We start from the raw sequence: 17,536 nt of genomic DNA, 5'->3' as shown, positions 1-17,536 counted from the left end.
ACTACCTGAATCCAAGACCCCTTTGTTGTTAAACTAGGTCCTATCCTCCAGGTTTAGAGAGTCCTCAAACAGGAACTGCCTGGGGACTTGTGATTAGCCTCTGGCAACTTTTGGTCAGCAAAACCTTCTTGCCAAAGCTGAGCTTGGGCCTTGAGCTGCTCGAGGAGAGAAAGATGAGGAGCACCGAGTGTGGTGGCCACTGCACATGTAAAGGACACTCTCATCATCTGGCCTCACACCAGTGGCCATCACTGTGCAGTCCAGACCAGACAGGAAACGTGATGTGCTGCACTTCAGAGAATTCTACTTCTGTATGGAAAAGAGAGAGGGGTGTGTGGACACACTTGCAGATCCGTGTCTATCTGTGAACCAGGCAACCATCAGGCTGTGGATTGGCATTTGTACATCTGCCTTGGATTGGGATGTGAAGGCAAAGAAAGGGGCTATCTGTCTGCAAAATGAGGGCATAGGAAGCTTTGGAAGAAGGTGGAAATATTTTTTACATGTTTGTCTGGCCTGTTGAATGGACAAGCCATGCCAAACAGGCACTGTAGGGCAGAATTGCCTGGCTGGACTAGCTGCAAGGCTCGGGCCAGAGGGGGTGGTTCTCCCTTCTGTGGAGTGAGCAGGGTGTTTGGCTGGGTAGGGAGGCAGTGGGATGGGTGTTCTTGTGGTGTCACACCATCTGTAAGTGTGAGGGTGTGCCTCCAACTTGTTCACACAGAGCATTGACCCGGTTCCACTGCCACTGCAACCCAGCATGGATCCTCTAAACTGGGGCAGCGACGTCTGGTTTCATTCAGGTGTTGCCCAGGTCATCAACTCCAGCTATTTTTCACAAAGTGGTTCATGGTATTTCTACTGTAGACAGACTCCTGTCCCCAATTTCAAAGTAAACTTGTGCAGACCCTGAGAGCAATATGAGTGATCCATTTGGGTGTCTAAAAGAGGAAGCTATGGGTCTTGCCAGTATCCCAAGAGGTCCCTTTTGCTCCCTGCAAGGGTTTGAAACTGATCCCAGGATGTTTAATACCTGACCCCTCTAACCTGGTTTACTGCACTCACTGCTCTATCGGCAGGAAGTTAGTGTGGTTTGAGTTTGGTTTTTTTTTTTTAATTCTTGGCCTTACTAGCCTTTTCGATGCCGTGGGGCCTTGTCTCAGTCTGACAGGGCAAGCAAGCAGCAGCTTCCTGTGCACAGGTGAGAGGGAGAAGACAGAGAGAGACCACGCACTCATGAGAGGAACAGCTTTGGAGCAGAACTGCTGGGCTGCAGGCACTCTTCTCTGGTGGGCACGCACTGAGCCAGGATATCTGCCTTCATCCCTCTCCCTCCTCCCCCTCACCCTCCCCTCTGTCTGGCACTCAGCACCTGCTGCCATCTAGCCTCACCACCCCAGGGACTCCGTCTGGACTGCTCAGTGCCCGCAGCTGGAAGGTAAAGGGAGCAATGCCAGCTCTCTCCCGCATGGGGGTGGCTGATCTGAAAGCATCTCAGAGGGAGTTTCAGTCTGACACACTGCATCTCGCCGTTGGGAAGGGCTGAGAGCGTATTTATCTCTCTGTCTCTCCACAATCCTCTCAAATCTCACCCCGCATCTCACAACCACGCTGCCCGCTTTCTCTTGCTCTCCTCTCTCTGCTAATGTGGTGTCATCATGTTTTTCTTCCTCTGAACCTAATCTTTTATCACAACGGGAATTGGTATGAAGCTAGACCAGCCCTCTCTTCACACTCCTCTGGCAGTCCCAGCAAGGTCCAGTGGTGCTTCCATCTCGTTTTCCTCAGGTCTGCCCGAGCTCCAGTGGGTTGATGAGAGGTGAGGGCAGCTCTTTCTCCTGTGGGCAAAGGCAGATCTCAGGGTAGAGGTGCCTGGGTGGATGGGGACAGAGAGAGGCTTGGATGCCAGTCTGTCTAATATGGAACATGACTGTACAGGCTCTGTAAAACAAGGAGGCTCCTGAGTGCCTGGGCTGGATGAGGGCTGCTGCTGAGTTTCCTAATTACATAGCTCAAATTTTCTGATATGCCTAAAATCATGAGTCCTTCCAAGGCAGAGCAAGGGTCAACTTGAAGGGGAAGTTGCCTAGTTTGTGCACCGCTATGTAGTATTTTTTGATATGGTAAAGCCTTGACTTTCTAGAACCTGGTAAACACTTTCCTCTCCCTGATTCCCCTGCTTGTCCCAAACATGCTATTCAAAATCTGCCTCCTAAGCCATCAGCTCTGCAGCTAACTTCTGGCAGCTACATCCAGGGACCCTCTTACTCAGCGAGCACCTAGTTATTTCAGCCCTAGGGTTTACCAAAAACAGGAGCTCTTCAAAGCACGAGCTGTGTGCAGCCGAGGCAGCACTCTCTACCTGAGTCAGCAGGCAGCACAGACTGCTGTGCGCTCACTCACGCGTTTTCAGGGGACATGACTCCTGCAAAGAGCCTCCGTGCTGCCTTGTGAGCAGCCTCACTGCTGAGAAAAGCACCCGAGCCAGCAGAGCAGTGAGGTGCTGAGGGAGAAGTGCAGGCTCTGGAGTGGAAGGGATATGAGTTTCTGAACCCAGAAGACTGGCCCTGCATCCTAGGGCAGAGGGTGCCTCCTGTGTGATGACATCTCGACATCTTCATAAGTTCCATTGCTGAGCTGTCTTGTGGGGGTGTCTTCTCTCTTCCAGCGTGTCACCAGCACTGATGAAGCCCTCATTGCTGCTTCTGTCTCACCTCTGCCTGCTCAGCCTCATGCCTCCCTCGCGGGCATCATACTCGGCACAAGGTAAGAAGCGACTCCTTTCACCTGGGTGAGCTGGGAGGGGAGGCAGCCAGAGCAGTGTGGGCACCACTGTATGTGGCTGTGCAATGTTTGTGTTGTAACACACAGGCAGAGGAGGTTGCAGTATTACAGGTCTCTGATGAGCGCATCAGCCTCCAAGGATATAGAGAAATGAGTGGCACTGCCTTTCTTTCTTGGAGTTTCCCAGCAGAGGAGTCAGTCAGTAGTCTAAGAAGGGGCAGCATTGTCTGGGGGGATGATTAATGCCAGTATCATTGCTAACTGAGCCACATTGCTGTCCATCTCTCCTCTGCTGGCAGGCACCTCCAGCCTCACTTGTTGGTACGACTCACGGGCGGCTCTCTTCTGCGACTGGGACCCGGGCAGGGACCTGGCTGAAGCACCGTGCCAGCTGGAGATTTTATCAGAGAAGGGCTTTTGTGACAGGTGGGTGACTGGAGAGACTGAGGAGAAACAATGCCACCTTACAAAAATGCAGGCTTCAATGCAGGAGTCACAGAGATGAGGTGTTTTGTCTTGAGCTCTGTCCTTACCTCCATGTGGGCAGAGATGCTGGCAGCCACTGCTCAGTGTTTGCCATCTGACAGTCCCAAACTGTCTAGCACAACCCATCTTCCAGCTCCATGGCTCTATCTGAACATCACTTTTCAAAAAATCCCTCTTCCTTGGCAGACTCCCTGGGGACTGAAAGGCATTTTCAATCGAAGATGAGGATTTATAGAGATGGGGCTGGAGAAGGGTGGAATTGAAGTTATACAGAGGCCATTTGGCAACTGCCAGGGTGAGCTGAGATGTTTCACCCTGAGTAACAACGAATGAAGAAAAATACTGTCCCCCTTCTCTCCCCTGGCTCTTCCAGTTCATGATGTTTTCCTCTCCCATACGCCTCCCGGCAGAGGGGAAGTGTTTGGCCAGCACTGCAGTGGGGGCTGGCAGAGTCTCTGCCATCTCCAAACAGGACTTCTGCAGCCAAGAGGCTTACCAGCCAACCCCAGGACTGCCCTGGGTGCCTGACATAAGGAGAGGCTCAGTGTGATTCTGTCATTGGGTGGGTTGCTTGTCGCTGTCATAGAGACACCTCCAATTGGGTTATTGGCAAATATGTTTTGGGGCTGCTGCATGGATCCAGAAAGCTAAAACATTTATGGTGCTCCATGGGTGTGAATCAGAGACTGTGGCTGGAACTGGGGCTGGATGTGGAACTGTGCCATGTTGCTGTAGAGTTTGGGTTCTGTATGCCTTCTGATATCAACAGGAAGCAGAGAAGATAGGAAGAGGTGTTTGTGAAGTCTTTGAAAATGGAAATCTGCTGTTATATTTGCCTTGAAATAACTGGGGTGCATTGACTTCCATGAGCCATCACATGAAATTTGTCTGAGTGATACAATGGGGAGAGAAAGTAGGATTAAATTTTTGCTGTAACCTGTTCAGCAAATACAGTAGGATGTAAAATGCTTTGAAAGACCTTTAGTGTTACATAATATTTGACTACAAAACTATAACTTCCCAGCTTACCAGAGCCATATCCCCCACCTGAAAAACAAAAGAAGCACTGCAAATTACCCAAGGCAGAGTATATGACAGGACTGAGGAGATGCATCAAAACCTTCCACCAAAATGTTAATGTGAGTAATCCATCTGGGATGTCCTGGCTAACAACAAAGTGGAAAGGATTTATATATGCATTTTGGGTGTACAAAGAGGGGTAGTGTGAAAAGCCCAAATCTAATCCCTGACTCTGGATCTGAGATTGGGCTTGGTGTTGTGTGTTGTTGATATACATTCCTCCTGTGGGGTCAAAGGAAGGAAGGAGGGATGGCTTCATTGTGAGCTGGGCCAGGCAGTCAGTGCATGCAGAAGAGCTGCAGGGCAGACAGATCATATGCAGTGTCCTGTGTCTCAGTCACCTGTGTTTGGCCCTAATCCCTTCCCCTGAGGAGGGATGGGCATCACCACCAGCTCTGAGGTCACCTCTTGAGCTTATTTTCCCAGAAAATATCAATACCATTTTCCAGATCATTAGCTGCTGTGAAGTGTGGTTAGATGTGTCTGGTGGAAGATGCAGCAGGCAGCAACACATCATTGGAGCTAATGGTGATGCAAATCTTCTAACTATTATTCTTTATTTAAATCAGTCATATTTTAGATCCATTATGCACTTCCTTCAGTCACATCCAGAGTCACTGCAGTCCCCATGTTTTCATACAACACCCACCCAAACTTGAGATAATATTTTTATTGGTAAAGTCACAACCAGTCCTAATGACAGACAGGCTTTCATACATTTGCATATCACGTGCAAAGACAAATTGCAGGGTTGGCATATAGCTCCAAAATCTTCTCTTTCTAATCAAGCTAATTTCTCTGTTGCTTATTCAGTACTGCATGATGTACGTGGCCCTTCAGCACCACTGCATTTCAAGTGTCATGTTTAATACCAATATGGTTCCAGTCTTACCAGAGAACATAAAAATTCTGGTAAAAATAAAATTTCTCAAAAATGTCTCTCACAGAGGGTAATTTTTTTTATGTGCTTAGTCAGTACATACAGGAATCCCAAGAAACAAAATATTTTGTGCCCTTCTGGCCAACAAACAAACAAAAAAATCCAACCACATAAAATACAAATTTTTGGTTCCTCACTCACCAATGAGATTTATGCCCTTCTGCTACAAATACCTTCCGTATTTATTGCCAAGGATGTCTAATCATTTTATGCATAAGCAATGCATAGAAACTGAACCCTTATTCACAAGGTTTCATTGTCACTAATGGTTAATTTTCCTTGCAGAATCAGTGCTTCACCGTTTCAGACAGTCTTAGCTTTTCTGTCCATTGCCACACTGGAGAGAAAAAAACCAAAATACCTGTGCAAATAAAAGACTTCAGTCCATTTGAAAATAGTGAGTACTCATCTGCCTTCTGTTCTCTGAAGCTTCCCCATGAGAGGATAGATAATTTTCCTTCCTCATCTGCTCCTATGCAACACCCACAGCTGATTTTAGGCCTTTGTCTTTTCTTGTCCCCTGCTACAATGAGCACAATTTTGTCTCCTGCCACTTGGTCCTCTGTCATGCAGTGTCATGCCAGACACATGCTGTCCTGTCCCATATCTGGCTTCAAACAGGTAATGATAGCTCAGCTGCCCTCCAGAAAAATATGTGCTGCATCCAAGAAGGATGGAAAGTCTTGCTGCAGTTCCTCTGCCCCCCTCTAGTTATGTGCTTCCACCCTTCTCTAGGACAGCTTTGGCATGTCTTAGTCTTTGCTGGAAGGATTCAGTTCACTAATTCAGAAGAAAAACATCTGCTTAGGACATTGTTTTTCTGGCTGTGTGAGTTTACCTGTCTCAAGGAGATGTCCTGCTGCTGAGGGGCTTGATGTGCAGTCCTGTTATGGACAGAGTATGGGGATACCAGCCCTGCTTCTTCTCTCTTTCCAGTAAAGCTGAGGCCTCCAGGAAACCTTCAGCTGGCTAACATAACTGAAAACACCTCCAACCTAACGTGGAGCCTGAACATTTCCTCTCACTATTTGGACGGGGTGCGGGAGTACCAAGTGCGGTACCGACACGTGAGTCAGTCCTGGGAGGTGAGTGCAGAGGGGCAAACTGGGATGTGTCACCACATGAGTCCTGGATGAACCCTGGTCTTCTCTATGCCCCCCAAGACTTCTTCTGAGACTCCTCTCAGGATGTAACCAGCTTTGGTGAAGCTGGAGAGACGATGACAGCCCCTGTTCTTTTATCTGTGTCACTTGCTGCCAGTGTTTGGTGATGACAAAGAGGCAGATGGGGATCCTGTTTTACTTAGTGCTGTCACAAAAAAAGTTCAGACAGTTCCAGGACAGACTTGAAAGGGATGAGAAAAGCAAAACAAAGAAGCATTTTCCTTCAGGGTGAACAAGCCATGCACAAGGTGTACAGACTTGGGACGGGTCTTCTCTGAGGGCCTCGGAGAAGATGGATTACATGGGGCTGTAAACCAGGGTGTTGATGATGTTCTAAATTTTCCCTACTCCCAGGAGGCTGCAAACTTTCCCATTGAGCAGGACCAGATGTGGGTAAATTTTGAGGGACTCTCACCCAACTCGAAATACGAGGCAGCTGTCCGTGCAAGGCCGAGTGCCAGGAGCAGATACAAAGGCGTGTGGAGCGACTGGAGCAAGCCAGTCCTGTGGAGGACACACCCTGACCACAAGGGTAAGTCAGGGAGCCTGACCTCCAGGGGAAAACAGGGACTCAGGGCAAACAAGGAAGAATGGCCAAAAGAGGGTGAGAAGCTGACCAAAGAGTAATAGAAAGGTTGAGAACTGTCCCTCCTGATCAGTTACGTGAGATCATCTCAGCATCACAGCTTAAGGGCAAAGACCCCTCACCCCAGCAAAACCTCTCTGACTTCCAGAAGCCACAAGGGACAAATCAGGGACTGCTTCCCCAGAGCAGTAAGGGCAGATGTCACACCAGCAGAAGCAGCGGCCAGGACTGGCATTTTCCCAGATGCTGGGAACATTCTTCTGGCCTCCTAAAATGCCAAGTTCAGTGGGGGTATTGATCAGTGAAATGCAGCTCTCAGCTCCTGAGCTGAAAAACACCTGAGCCTGGGAAGAAAAGTCTCATGGAAACTGGGAGAGACTTACCTGCATGATAAGACCCTTTCAAAAAAGGTCTGCTGAGATTTTCATGAGTCAGTGGCTCTGGCCTCTGCCATTTTTTTTCCAAAAAATAAGCGGGTAGAGGTTATTCCTTCTCATGTTGCCCCCATCCTGCCTCTGCTCAACCCCTCCCTGCTGTTTCTGGTGTTGGTATAAACAGAGGAGCTATGTTTAGAAAGGGCACTGTGTTGCTGTGGCGATCAAATTTTGACAGTGTGTGATGTCAGTGAATGGGATACAGCCGCAACCAGTTGTCATAGCAACCAAGACCCAAAGATAACCAGGGTACCAGAGGCAGAGGAGACAAAGTGATCTGAGCAGCATCTCAAGGACAGGGAAAGAGAGAACGTGCTAAAAATGTCTCCCCTGTCTTTTCTTTTTCTCTGTTCTCTCCCAACTGCTCCAGAGATTCTCTGCATGAGCAGAACAAGGGACACGAGGGATGGGAGGAGAGGAGGGCAGGCACAGGAAACAGGCACAGAATAGCAAGACCAAGCAAAGGTGCACTGGGGAGATAAGTGTGAAAGAGGCAGATTAAGGAATGTTTGAGATGATGCCAAACAAGCCTGAGGAGTGCTGGCAGCCCTGGCACTGTGGGAACCCAGTGCCTTTGTCCTAACCCTACAATCCAAGTACTACAATATGGTGTAAAGCTGTAACCTTCCTAGCCTCCTGATGCTTCCCTACACCTCTCCAGTGAAAGAAGCCAGTCCCTTGATCCTTAACCTTCTCTAACCTTATCCTCTTGCCCTCTCAGACATCTGTGAACCCCAGGACTCCCTCTCTCCCACTGGTCATTGATGCCGTTTCAAACACTTTAGCTGGTTTTAGGAGTCCCTGCCTTCCTTGGCAATGAAACAGACAGGATGGTGGACAATTCAGCCAGCAGACTGTGCCACCTCATCTGTGACAACCCCTAGCTGTGGTGCTGTTATGACCAGGAATTTTAAGCTGTTCAGCACAAATTATTTGTTAAGCAGTGCTTAGACTCTGAAACCCTTATCAGCTCAAAGGCATCCTACACAACACAGCAGAACTCACATATACTCTGACCTGTATATTATAATTCTAGATAAGATTATAATATTATATTTAAGTATAGCAAGGGCCCACTTTGATCACCTTGAACAGCCATGACAGGACTGCAGCTTCTACCTATAGAATCCTGGTTAGATTTTAACAGCCATTTCCTCATTCTTTCTCATCTTGCAGGAACATCCCAGCCAGTCCTGCCAGTCCTGATAGTGAGCACTTTGGTCTTCGTGATCATTGGGACTGCCTTCCTCATTAACCCACGGACCCTGAAATGGTAACTGAGAATTAAGGTTACATCTCTGTTCCTCCCTGTATCTTGTGTGTATTCTCAAAACTCAGATTCTTTTTCACCTGGTCTTACTCAGGATAGAGATGGCTTTAAGCCAGTCAATTTATGGTTTAGAGCCCAACCTTCTGAGACTGATGGAGAAATAACAGCACCCAAGATGATGTGGTTTTGCCAGCACTGTCATACTGTGCCATGCTCCTGTGACCTGTTGCCACGCCCTGGTGCCATGCCCTGGCTAAATTTAAAACAGCTGCCTCAGCATATCTGTTGCCCAGGAATTAGAGTGGTGTTTCCTGGCAGGGATGCATCTAAATTGCCTCTGCAAAAGCAGGTCACTGGGTTGAGAACTCTCGCTGTAGCAAGGACCAAGCAAGCCTGGTCACCTCTAGTTCTCATTTAAATATTCCAGCAAAAGCTCAGGCAGGATGGGGTGACATTGGGTCTGCAGGCAAAACTCCTGAGTGAGAAGTACAGTTCTTGTTCTCCCTGGTCTGTGAAGTCCTCATACACTGATAAAACCTATATGATGCTTCAAGACACCCAGACACCACTTTTATTAAGCACCAAAAATGTCTCACAAGGTTACTTGACACAACAATAGGAACTGTGACCTCTCAGCTTGGCAAGGTTAGAAACAGCCACAGGTTTTCTCATCTCAGGTCAGGGGTAAAGAAGCAGGGTGCTGATACTCATGGCAGGGAGCAGGGACAAACATTCTCAGGGATGAAGTAGCAGAGGCTGGATGGTTTGTCTGTAAGGGAAGACAGAGAATCATGCTGAAGGAAAATGGATGCTGAGAAAGTCACTGGTCACTATTTTACCCTGAGTCACAGCACAAAGTTGAGGAAGTGCTAGAGGTACAGCACAGAGGGAGTTAAAAAGGCCTCCTTTCTCCACAAAGTATAATTAACCTGGGGGAATTGAGTGCAGAATAATGCTGAGGTAAGATGCAAGGAAGGATTAGACATGCATGAATAAAAATAGCATCTGCAATGATGTAAGGTAGTTTATATGCAAGAGCTAGCAAGTTCTGATGCTTCAGAGAGTACACCGATTGCCTCCAGAGGTCAGGAGGGTTTTTCCTTGGAACATCCTGTAGCAAAGCTTCAGCAGAGGGATGACAAGATGATCCAACCACTCTGAGAAACTGAGGAGCAGAGTAGATCACTTCAGGATGACAATTCACTGGTTCCAGGGAAGGAGAGGCCTCTGGACAATGCAAGTCTCGCTCACTCAGATGGCTTGCACAGCCAGTGTTCCCCAGCTGTGCCATGCAGCATCCTCCTGGGAGGGCAGGGGGCTGTGGCAGAGCTTTCCCAGTGATGGCCCTGCTCAGGCTACATTGTCCTGAGTCATTGTGGTGGCAGCAAACAAGAAGGGACAGCTCACAGCAGTAGGAGCTTGGAGAAAAGGGAGGCCTGCTCAGCTGGCCATCAGGACAGGGGCAGAAGGGGGCAGGTGGAGAGGTTAAGAGGTTAAGGTAAGGCAGGGATGAAGCCATTAAAACCAGGGATTGTCCCAACCCAGGGAAAAGGCTGAGGGAAGTGTATTTTCCAGTGCCTGGTTTATCATTCTCATCTCTGTACATCTTGAAGCTCAGCTGGTGCTTCTCAGACCCCTCAAGAGCAAGGACAGCCCTCAGGCTCGACCTTATTTTACCTCTCCCCATTTCCAGCACAGTACCTGTGAATTGCAGTGCACTCTTTCACCCCCACCACAGTGCCAGCAATCAGGATCAGGCCCTGCTTCATTTGTCCTTCTCATTCTCTTTCCTCAAGGTTTAAGAAGATCCTGAAGATTCACATCCCAGACCCCGAGAAGTTTTTTCCCCCACTTGTTTCAGTTCACGGAGGTGACATTCAGGTATTGGACTGGGGATGGGACCACAGGGGGGAGAAATGAGGGAAAGGAGCATCCAGCTGCACATGCCCAGGGCAGATAGACCTGCATGTGCACACATGATATATGAACCTCTAGCCCCAGCTGTGGGTTCTCTGCAAAAGTTCTGTTTTCTGACCTTCTAAAACCTGATGCTCAGCTAAGGCATCTCTAATCACAGAAGGGAGAAATGGCAAACCACACAAAACACAGCACCCTGCTCCCATAATTGGCAGGCTGAGAGGCAACAAGGGACCTGCAGGAGGGAGCTTGGCCTCTCAGCATCCCCTTCCCTCCCACTTCAGTGCCTCCCTACCTGCCCTAAGCTGCCCAGCTCTTCCCAAATCTCCCACTGAGAGCTTCTCCTCTGCTCCTGATGTGAATTGCCATCACTGGAGAGCACTTAGCTATTCCTTGCATTCTTGTCTGCTTCCCTTCTTTTCCCACTCCACTATTCCCCTTCCCCCAGGCTCTCTGTGAGTATGGGCAGCTGCAAGGAGACAATTACCATTCTGTGCAGCATTAAAGGGAGTGTCAGATGCAAGACGTGGGAGGTGATCCCAAGGGGCATCTTGCTTCAAGAAGGATGGAAACAAACTGCAGAGGGTTCAGAAACAGCCATGCTTGGAAAAGCCAAGGTGTAAAAAGGCTTAGAAAGCTTAAACTACAGGGAAGGTGCAGAGTAGGGGGATAGGGCTGTGCAGCAGGCACTCAAGACATTTTATCAGGGCAGAAAGAACTTGAAAAATTTGCTTTACAAGCCATAAAGGCAATGGATTTGGGTGCCATCAAAACCAGTTTATTTTTAAGGATAATGATGCACTGCAGGATGTTGCAGGATGATGAATGTGAAAATTAGGCACAAGGGGCCTGGAAGAGCACTTTAGACAAGAAATCTGCATATGGCCATGTGGATATATCAGAAGCTTGTTCAGCACCAAGGAATAAACTGCATGAGATGCACCTCAATACTGTTTTTCATGCTTGACTTCATCTTGTGGTTTTGTAAGGGTTTTTCCTACCTTTTTTATTCCCTTTGTTTCACTTAAATTCTCCATCTTAAATCCCCTGCTCCAGAAATCTCAAAACACAGATCAAGATCCTCTCTTAACTTTAAAGTGACAGGATGACATACTCTCTCTGAAAATCCTGCAGATGAGACATCATGAATGGGAATTTCCCTCCCCACCACCTCTGCTTGGACAGAGAAGAAGTCACTTTATTGCTGTGGCCAGTAGAAGAAACCTTTGGCTGCTCCCTGAGTGCTTTACTTTGGCAGTCATAGTCTCTCTCTTGTGTTTCTTCCCCACCAGAAATGGCTCTCCTCCCCATTCTCCACATCTTCCTTGTGTGTGAACAGCACAACCCCAGAGATCTCCGTGCTTGAGGTGATGCAGAAGAACGACCAGGAATCCCAGTTTCTGCTTTCCAAGGGAACCCTGATTCCTGATCCTCCCACAGAAACCAGTGTGCACTCTGGATCCAGCTGCTTCACCAACCAAGGCTACTTCTTCTTCCACCTTTCCAACTCCTTTGAGATCGAGCCCTGTCAGGTGTACTTCACCTACGAGCCTTTCACCCAGGAGGGCAGTGGCAGCAAGGACGGCGAGTGTTACCAGGCTCTCCCCTCCCCAGACCTCTGCACACTGGCAGAGGACATGGATGGGCTGCCCAGCAGCTTCTTTCACTGTGTGGAGGCAACCCAGGGCTTCCCAAACAGCTCCCTCCTGGAAGAGACAGCAGGCGAAGCCCTGCAGGCCACGGCTGCTCCTGGGGCTCTCCAGTCGAGTGAAGGCACCTCACCAACACCAGCGCTGGAACAGGATGAGAAGGTGATGGACAAAGCAGTTTCACAGCCTGCTGAGGCCGTGTGCCAGCTGGACACTGGCTTTCCTGACCCTCTGGAGCTGCAGGACAGCAATTCTGTCAGTGTAAGGGAGGGGAGTGGGAAGGGGAGTGGGAAGGGGAGCCCTCCCACTGACCCCTGCACACCAGCAGCAAATGCTACCTCTCCCTGCTCCCAGCCTCCATCTCTAAGACAGGATGAGGATCCGTGCCACACAGCCTTCTCCAGCCAGGGGCCAAACACTGGTGCCTACTTTTCTCTGAGGGACCTGCAGAGCCAGTACAGCAGCCATTGCTCTGTCTAAGGTCTGCCTGGAGGAGACCCACAGCCTGGGAAAGGCCACCTCTGCAGGGAAGGCTGGAGGGACAGTTTCTCTCCTCAGGACATGAGTATGCCTTCAGCATCAATCCCATTGGGACTGCTCACTAATGAGGCTGGAAAACACAGGCCAGCAAGGACTTGCCTTGATGACCAACTCTGTTTTTCTGTTAATACCGGCTCTGATGGCATAGAAACGACTCACACTTCTCAAGTGACATTCCAAACCTCACCAACACGTTTTTCCCTTCCCAGCTCCCAGTAGGAGACTGTGCCAGCACTTCCATGCTCTGCATTTTGGTGTAAAACACTCAGTCTGAGGCTGAGCAGGCATATGCCTCATACTGGCCTAAAAATCTCTAATGGCATGGAGAAATGCCTGAAGATGTGGATATGGGGTTTTGTACAGGGGACAACAGCACTGCCAGTCAGTGCTGAGGTGGATGATGAAATGGGTGAAGACATCTCCTCCTGATTGACCCAGGGTGTGATGTTTTTCTATGATGTCCCCACTTTAGGTTTTAATTAGAGATGACATTCTAAGCTGCTTGCTCCAGCTTTAGACTTTAGAGTCTAGACCTTATAGTCTCTAAGGTCGGCTCAGAGCCACAATTGCGTCAGCTGTCTAAGCAGTGCAGTGTAAAAAAGAAATCCCCATTACTGAGCTTAAAATACTGGGGAAATCCCCTCCCTTTCGTTCTTTCCTCCAGCTCTGGTGGTGGCAGAGAAAAGAACTCACACAGTTTCCCATTCTTGCTACAATATTTTTCATGAAATCGAAAGCCTTTCTGCCCTGCTGGCAAACTACAGTTATTTGACTATGATAAGCTGATTGCAGAATAGTTCATCCCACATCCTGTATAAGTGGAAAACATCACAGCAGCGCTGCCCATTCCTTCCACTGCTTAAGAGAAACCATTGCCTAACTAGCAGCAAAGATGTGGTGAATGAGCCCAGAAAACTAACCCACGAATCAGCACCTTTACTGAAAAGAAAACCTCAATCCACTTGCAAAGAATGGGGATAGCACAGACTTCTTTTTTCTTCTTCCTCTACATGCCCCGTCTGGGTTAAGAAGAAGCCACAGAAGAAAAGAGGTAAGGCAGAGGAAGATCCCCTGTATTCACCATTTGTACTATCTGTCCATTGATGCTTCTGGATTTTTCAGCAGTGGGAAAATACCAGCCATGTGCTAAGAGTTCTTCTTATCTCTTAAAAAACTCTTCTAAGAGAATTTATACCAAAAAGCTCAAGGATATTGAACTTGTTAGTGCTTCTGTCACAACTGTGAGTGTCAACTAGAACTCATTCTTTCCGATCTCTGTCTGTCCAAGCATTGAGATGCCTGCTCCTACACTGTTGCCTGACCTTGCAGTATGCATCCTGAATGTCACTATGAGTCCCAGGTGCAGGGTCACCCACTTGGATTTCACCTCAAAAGAGCTGCTCAGAGGAGTTGAGCCCACTTGTAGGTGGGAGGGCTTCAGGAACTATTCCTCTCCTCTTATCAGTTCCTTCACCATCTGTCTCAAGTCATGGACTGCTCCATTGTGTCCAGGAGAAAACAGGAGAAGAAGACCCTCACAGATTCTCAGATAAGGAAGCACAAGGCTTTCCCAGCTGTTTCCTGTACTTTGAGAATCTTCCCTGATGGATTTTGAGAATAGACACTGACTCCCTTGCCTCTGATGGGGAGTTTGCTATGTTACATGGGCCATGGATCCAAGCTGCACTGTGCCCACGTAGACTTTCTTAGGCTTTTCTATTTTCCTTCATAGAATCATTAAGGTTGGAAAAGACCTTCAAGATTATCTAATCCAAATACTACCATGGCTGCTAAACTATACTGCAAAGTGCCACATCTACATTTTCTGAACCCTTCCAAAGATGGTCAATCCACCACTTCCCTGGGGAGCCTGCTCCAATGTTTAACCACTCTTTCAGTGAAGAAGTTTTTCTCTGGACATGCTCCAGCACCTCGATGTGCTTCTTGTATTGAGCACTCCAAAACTGAATACAAGATTTGAACTCTGAGGATTTGAACTGAATGAGGATTTGAATGCCAGTGCTGTGTACAGGGGGATGATCCTTTTCCCAGCCCTCCTGGCCACACGATTCCTGATACAAGCCAGGATGCCACTGGCCTTCTTGGCCACCTGGGCACACCTAGCTCAGGTTCAGCCACTGTCAACCAGCACCCCAGGTCCTTTCCCATTGGGCAGCTTTGCAGCCACTCTTCCCCCAGTCTGCAGAACTCTATGGGGCTGCTGCAGCCCTGCTGCCAACAGGACCTGGCACCTGGTTGAACGTCGTACCACTGGCCTTGGCTCCTCAATCCAACCTGTCCAGACCCCTCTGCAGAGCCTTGCTACCCTGCAGCAGATCAACACTTCTGCCCAGCGTGGTGTCATCTGCAAGCTGACTAAAGGGGAGCCCTTGATTCCCTCATCTAGATTATGAACAGATATTAAACTGATCTGGCCCTATACTGAGCCTTGTGGAGCACCACTGGTGACTGGCTGCCAAATGGATTTAACTCCAATCACCACAACTCTTCTGGCTTGGCCATCCAGCCAGTGTTTTAGCAGCAAAGAGTACTCACATCCACGCCATGGGTTGCCAGTTTCTGCAGGACAATGCTGTGATAGATAGTGTAAAATGTTTTATTAAGGGTTAGGTAGACAACATCCACAGCCTTTCCCTCATCCACTAAGTGGTCACCCTGTCATAGAAGGAGATCAGGCTGGTCCAGCAGGACCAGCCTTTCCTAAACCCATGCTGGCTGAGCGTGATCCCTTCGTTGTTCTACACCTGCCATGTGATGGTGCTCAAGGTGACCTGTGCCAACACCTTCTGTGCCACCAAGGTCAGGCTGACAGGGCTGTACCTCCCCAGATAATCCTTCCAGCCCTTTTTGTAGATGGGTGTCACTCTGGCTAACCTCCAGTCGCCTGGGACCTCCTGGCTAGCCAGGACTGCTGATAAATGATGGAGAGTGGCTTGGTGAGCTCTTGAGTGGATCACATTCAGCCCCACAGACCTGGGAGTGTCTCAGTGGCACAGCTGGTCACTAACTACTTCCTCCTGGATTATAAGGAGTTTATTCTGCTCCCTGTCTTTGTCTTCTAACTCAGGGCAGTGAGTACCCTGTGGACATCTGGTCTTTCTGTTTGAGACTGAGGCAAAGAAGGCATTAAGTAGCTCAGCCTCATCCTTGATGTCAATATTTCCCTGCCAAGTCAAATAAAGGATGGATATTCTCCTTAACCCTCTTTTTTTTTTTATTAATGTATATGTTATTTTTTATGATGGTAGCTAGACTGAGTTCTAGCTGGACTTTCTAATTTTCTCTTTGCATGACCAAACTGTGTATCTGTACTCTTACTGAGTACATCTTGCTGCTGAGTACAAAAAAACCCAGGTTTGCTTCTTTGTAAATAGACAAAATATTAAGTAACCTACTGTGTTTTTTCTGTCCTTTGGGGTGAGGGGAAATGATTAACAACTTTTCTAAACAGGGAACTAGGTAAAGCTTTGCAGGACTCATATACCTTTAGCTGTGCTTCTACTCCCTGCCCCGAGGGGCTCAGACAGCTAAAAAAGAAAGCGGAGTTAGAGATGATCCTGCAAGCTCCCGAGGCCTGTCCTGCTGGCTCAGTATTTTTCCACCCCGTGCTTTTTGGTGAGATGTTGACAGCTGTGGAGCTGGCAGGCTGCTCTCGCAGCCATGCTGGGTGTGAATGTGTGACACACGGCGGCAGGAAGCGCTCGGTGTCAGATCTGGCAATAACCGGACCTTGCTTCCAGGAAGGCGAGATCATGTGCTCTTGTACGTGAGTAACACAGGTTGTGAATGCCAGAGCCACAACACTTTGGGCCATCTGGGGCCTTTCTGTGCTGGGTTCCCAGCAGCCCTTTGGAAATGTCACTCGGGGAGCAGCGGGTCCCGTTTCGAGCCCGTGAGAACACGGCTGTGCTCGCAAACCCACAGAAACACGCTGTGACCATCGTACCAGAGGCCAACCACAGCTGAGCAACAGCACTCTGTGGAAAGTGTTGGTGTGGAAAATATCGAGCTGAAAGCCACAGGCATGAGTCCTTTCTCTATCTCAAGCCTAGAGGCAGCAAAGATAGCTGTCACATCTCTCATCTCCTTTCCAAGATACCTTGTTCATAAATAGATATCACTCTCAGCCTCCTCCCACATCTCTTCCTTTTTTTTTTTTTTTTTTTTTACCATGGAGAAACTGAAAGCAAGGGGTACTTGCAGTAAAAAATTTCCTCTGAAGTCAGATCTGATCAAGGGTTTGGGTCCTTGGTTGATTCAAAAGCCTGTGGTGACAGATGTGGTATGCTTGCTTAGATAGATCAGATTGAGATTCTACATTTTTTGTTCTGCTGAAAACACCAGAGAATGAAGATTCTTCTTTCCAGGAAAATTTAATTTAAAAAAGTAAGGTCTTTGGCACTGAGAAATACCCTCAGATAGGTTCTGACCCACTGTCATAGTGTAAACTCAGAAACCAATATATTAATACATACGTGCCTAAAAATGCAGCTTATCCCTCATTATCTGTGGAAATTCTGGTTCAAAGTAACTTTTAAAAGTTAAATCAGGTCTCAAATCTCTTGAGCAGTTCTGAAAGCATTCCCAGTCAAACACTACAGCTTTCTATATACATTTAATGTTTATCTACTAGAATCCACCATGAGACAACTACAGCAATGGCTTT

General features: G+C 48.2%; 1 protein-coding gene across 1 annotated transcript; it reads left to right on the top strand.

Annotated features, from left to right (window-relative positions):
• Positions 1-1,178: 1,178 nt before the first annotated feature.
• IL2RB (interleukin 2 receptor subunit beta) lies at positions 1,179-16,106 on the top strand. Its single transcript, XM_056482190.1, has 10 exons — positions 1,179-1,438; positions 2,669-2,766; positions 3,084-3,210; positions 4,295-4,409; positions 5,576-5,687; positions 6,227-6,375; positions 6,808-6,985; positions 8,650-8,746; positions 10,540-10,624; positions 11,953-16,106. The coding sequence occupies exons 2-10, from the start codon at positions 2,685-2,687 to the stop codon at positions 12,787-12,789; spliced, it is 1,782 nt and encodes a 593-aa protein (XP_056338165.1). The 5' UTR covers positions 1,179-1,438; positions 2,669-2,684; the 3' UTR covers positions 12,790-16,106.
• Positions 16,107-17,536: the final 1,430 nt, after the last annotated feature.

Source organism: Oenanthe melanoleuca, chromosome 1A (assembly GCF_029582105.1).
Source record: "Oenanthe melanoleuca isolate GR-GAL-2019-014 chromosome 1A, OMel1.0, whole genome shotgun sequence".
NCBI lineage: Eukaryota > Metazoa > Chordata > Aves > Passeriformes > Muscicapidae > Oenanthe > Oenanthe melanoleuca.
The sequence above is the reverse complement of the archived record's forward strand: the minus strand, read 5'-3'. Positions and strand labels throughout refer to the sequence as shown.

Bases quoted from the DNA above. Each gene is read 5' to 3' on its own strand.
- IL2RB (XM_056482190.1), top strand. From the start codon at position 2,685: ATGAAGCCCTCATTGCTGCTTCTGTCTCACCTCTGCCTGCTCAGCCTC. The intron at 4,410-5,575 runs GTGAGTAATCCA...TTTTCCTTGCAG, and splicing joins CCTTCCACCAAAATGTTAAT to AATCAGTGCTTCACCGTTTC. The intron at 6,986-8,649 runs GTAAGTCAGGGA...CTCATCTTGCAG, and splicing joins GACACACCCTGACCACAAGG to GAACATCCCAGCCAGTCCTG.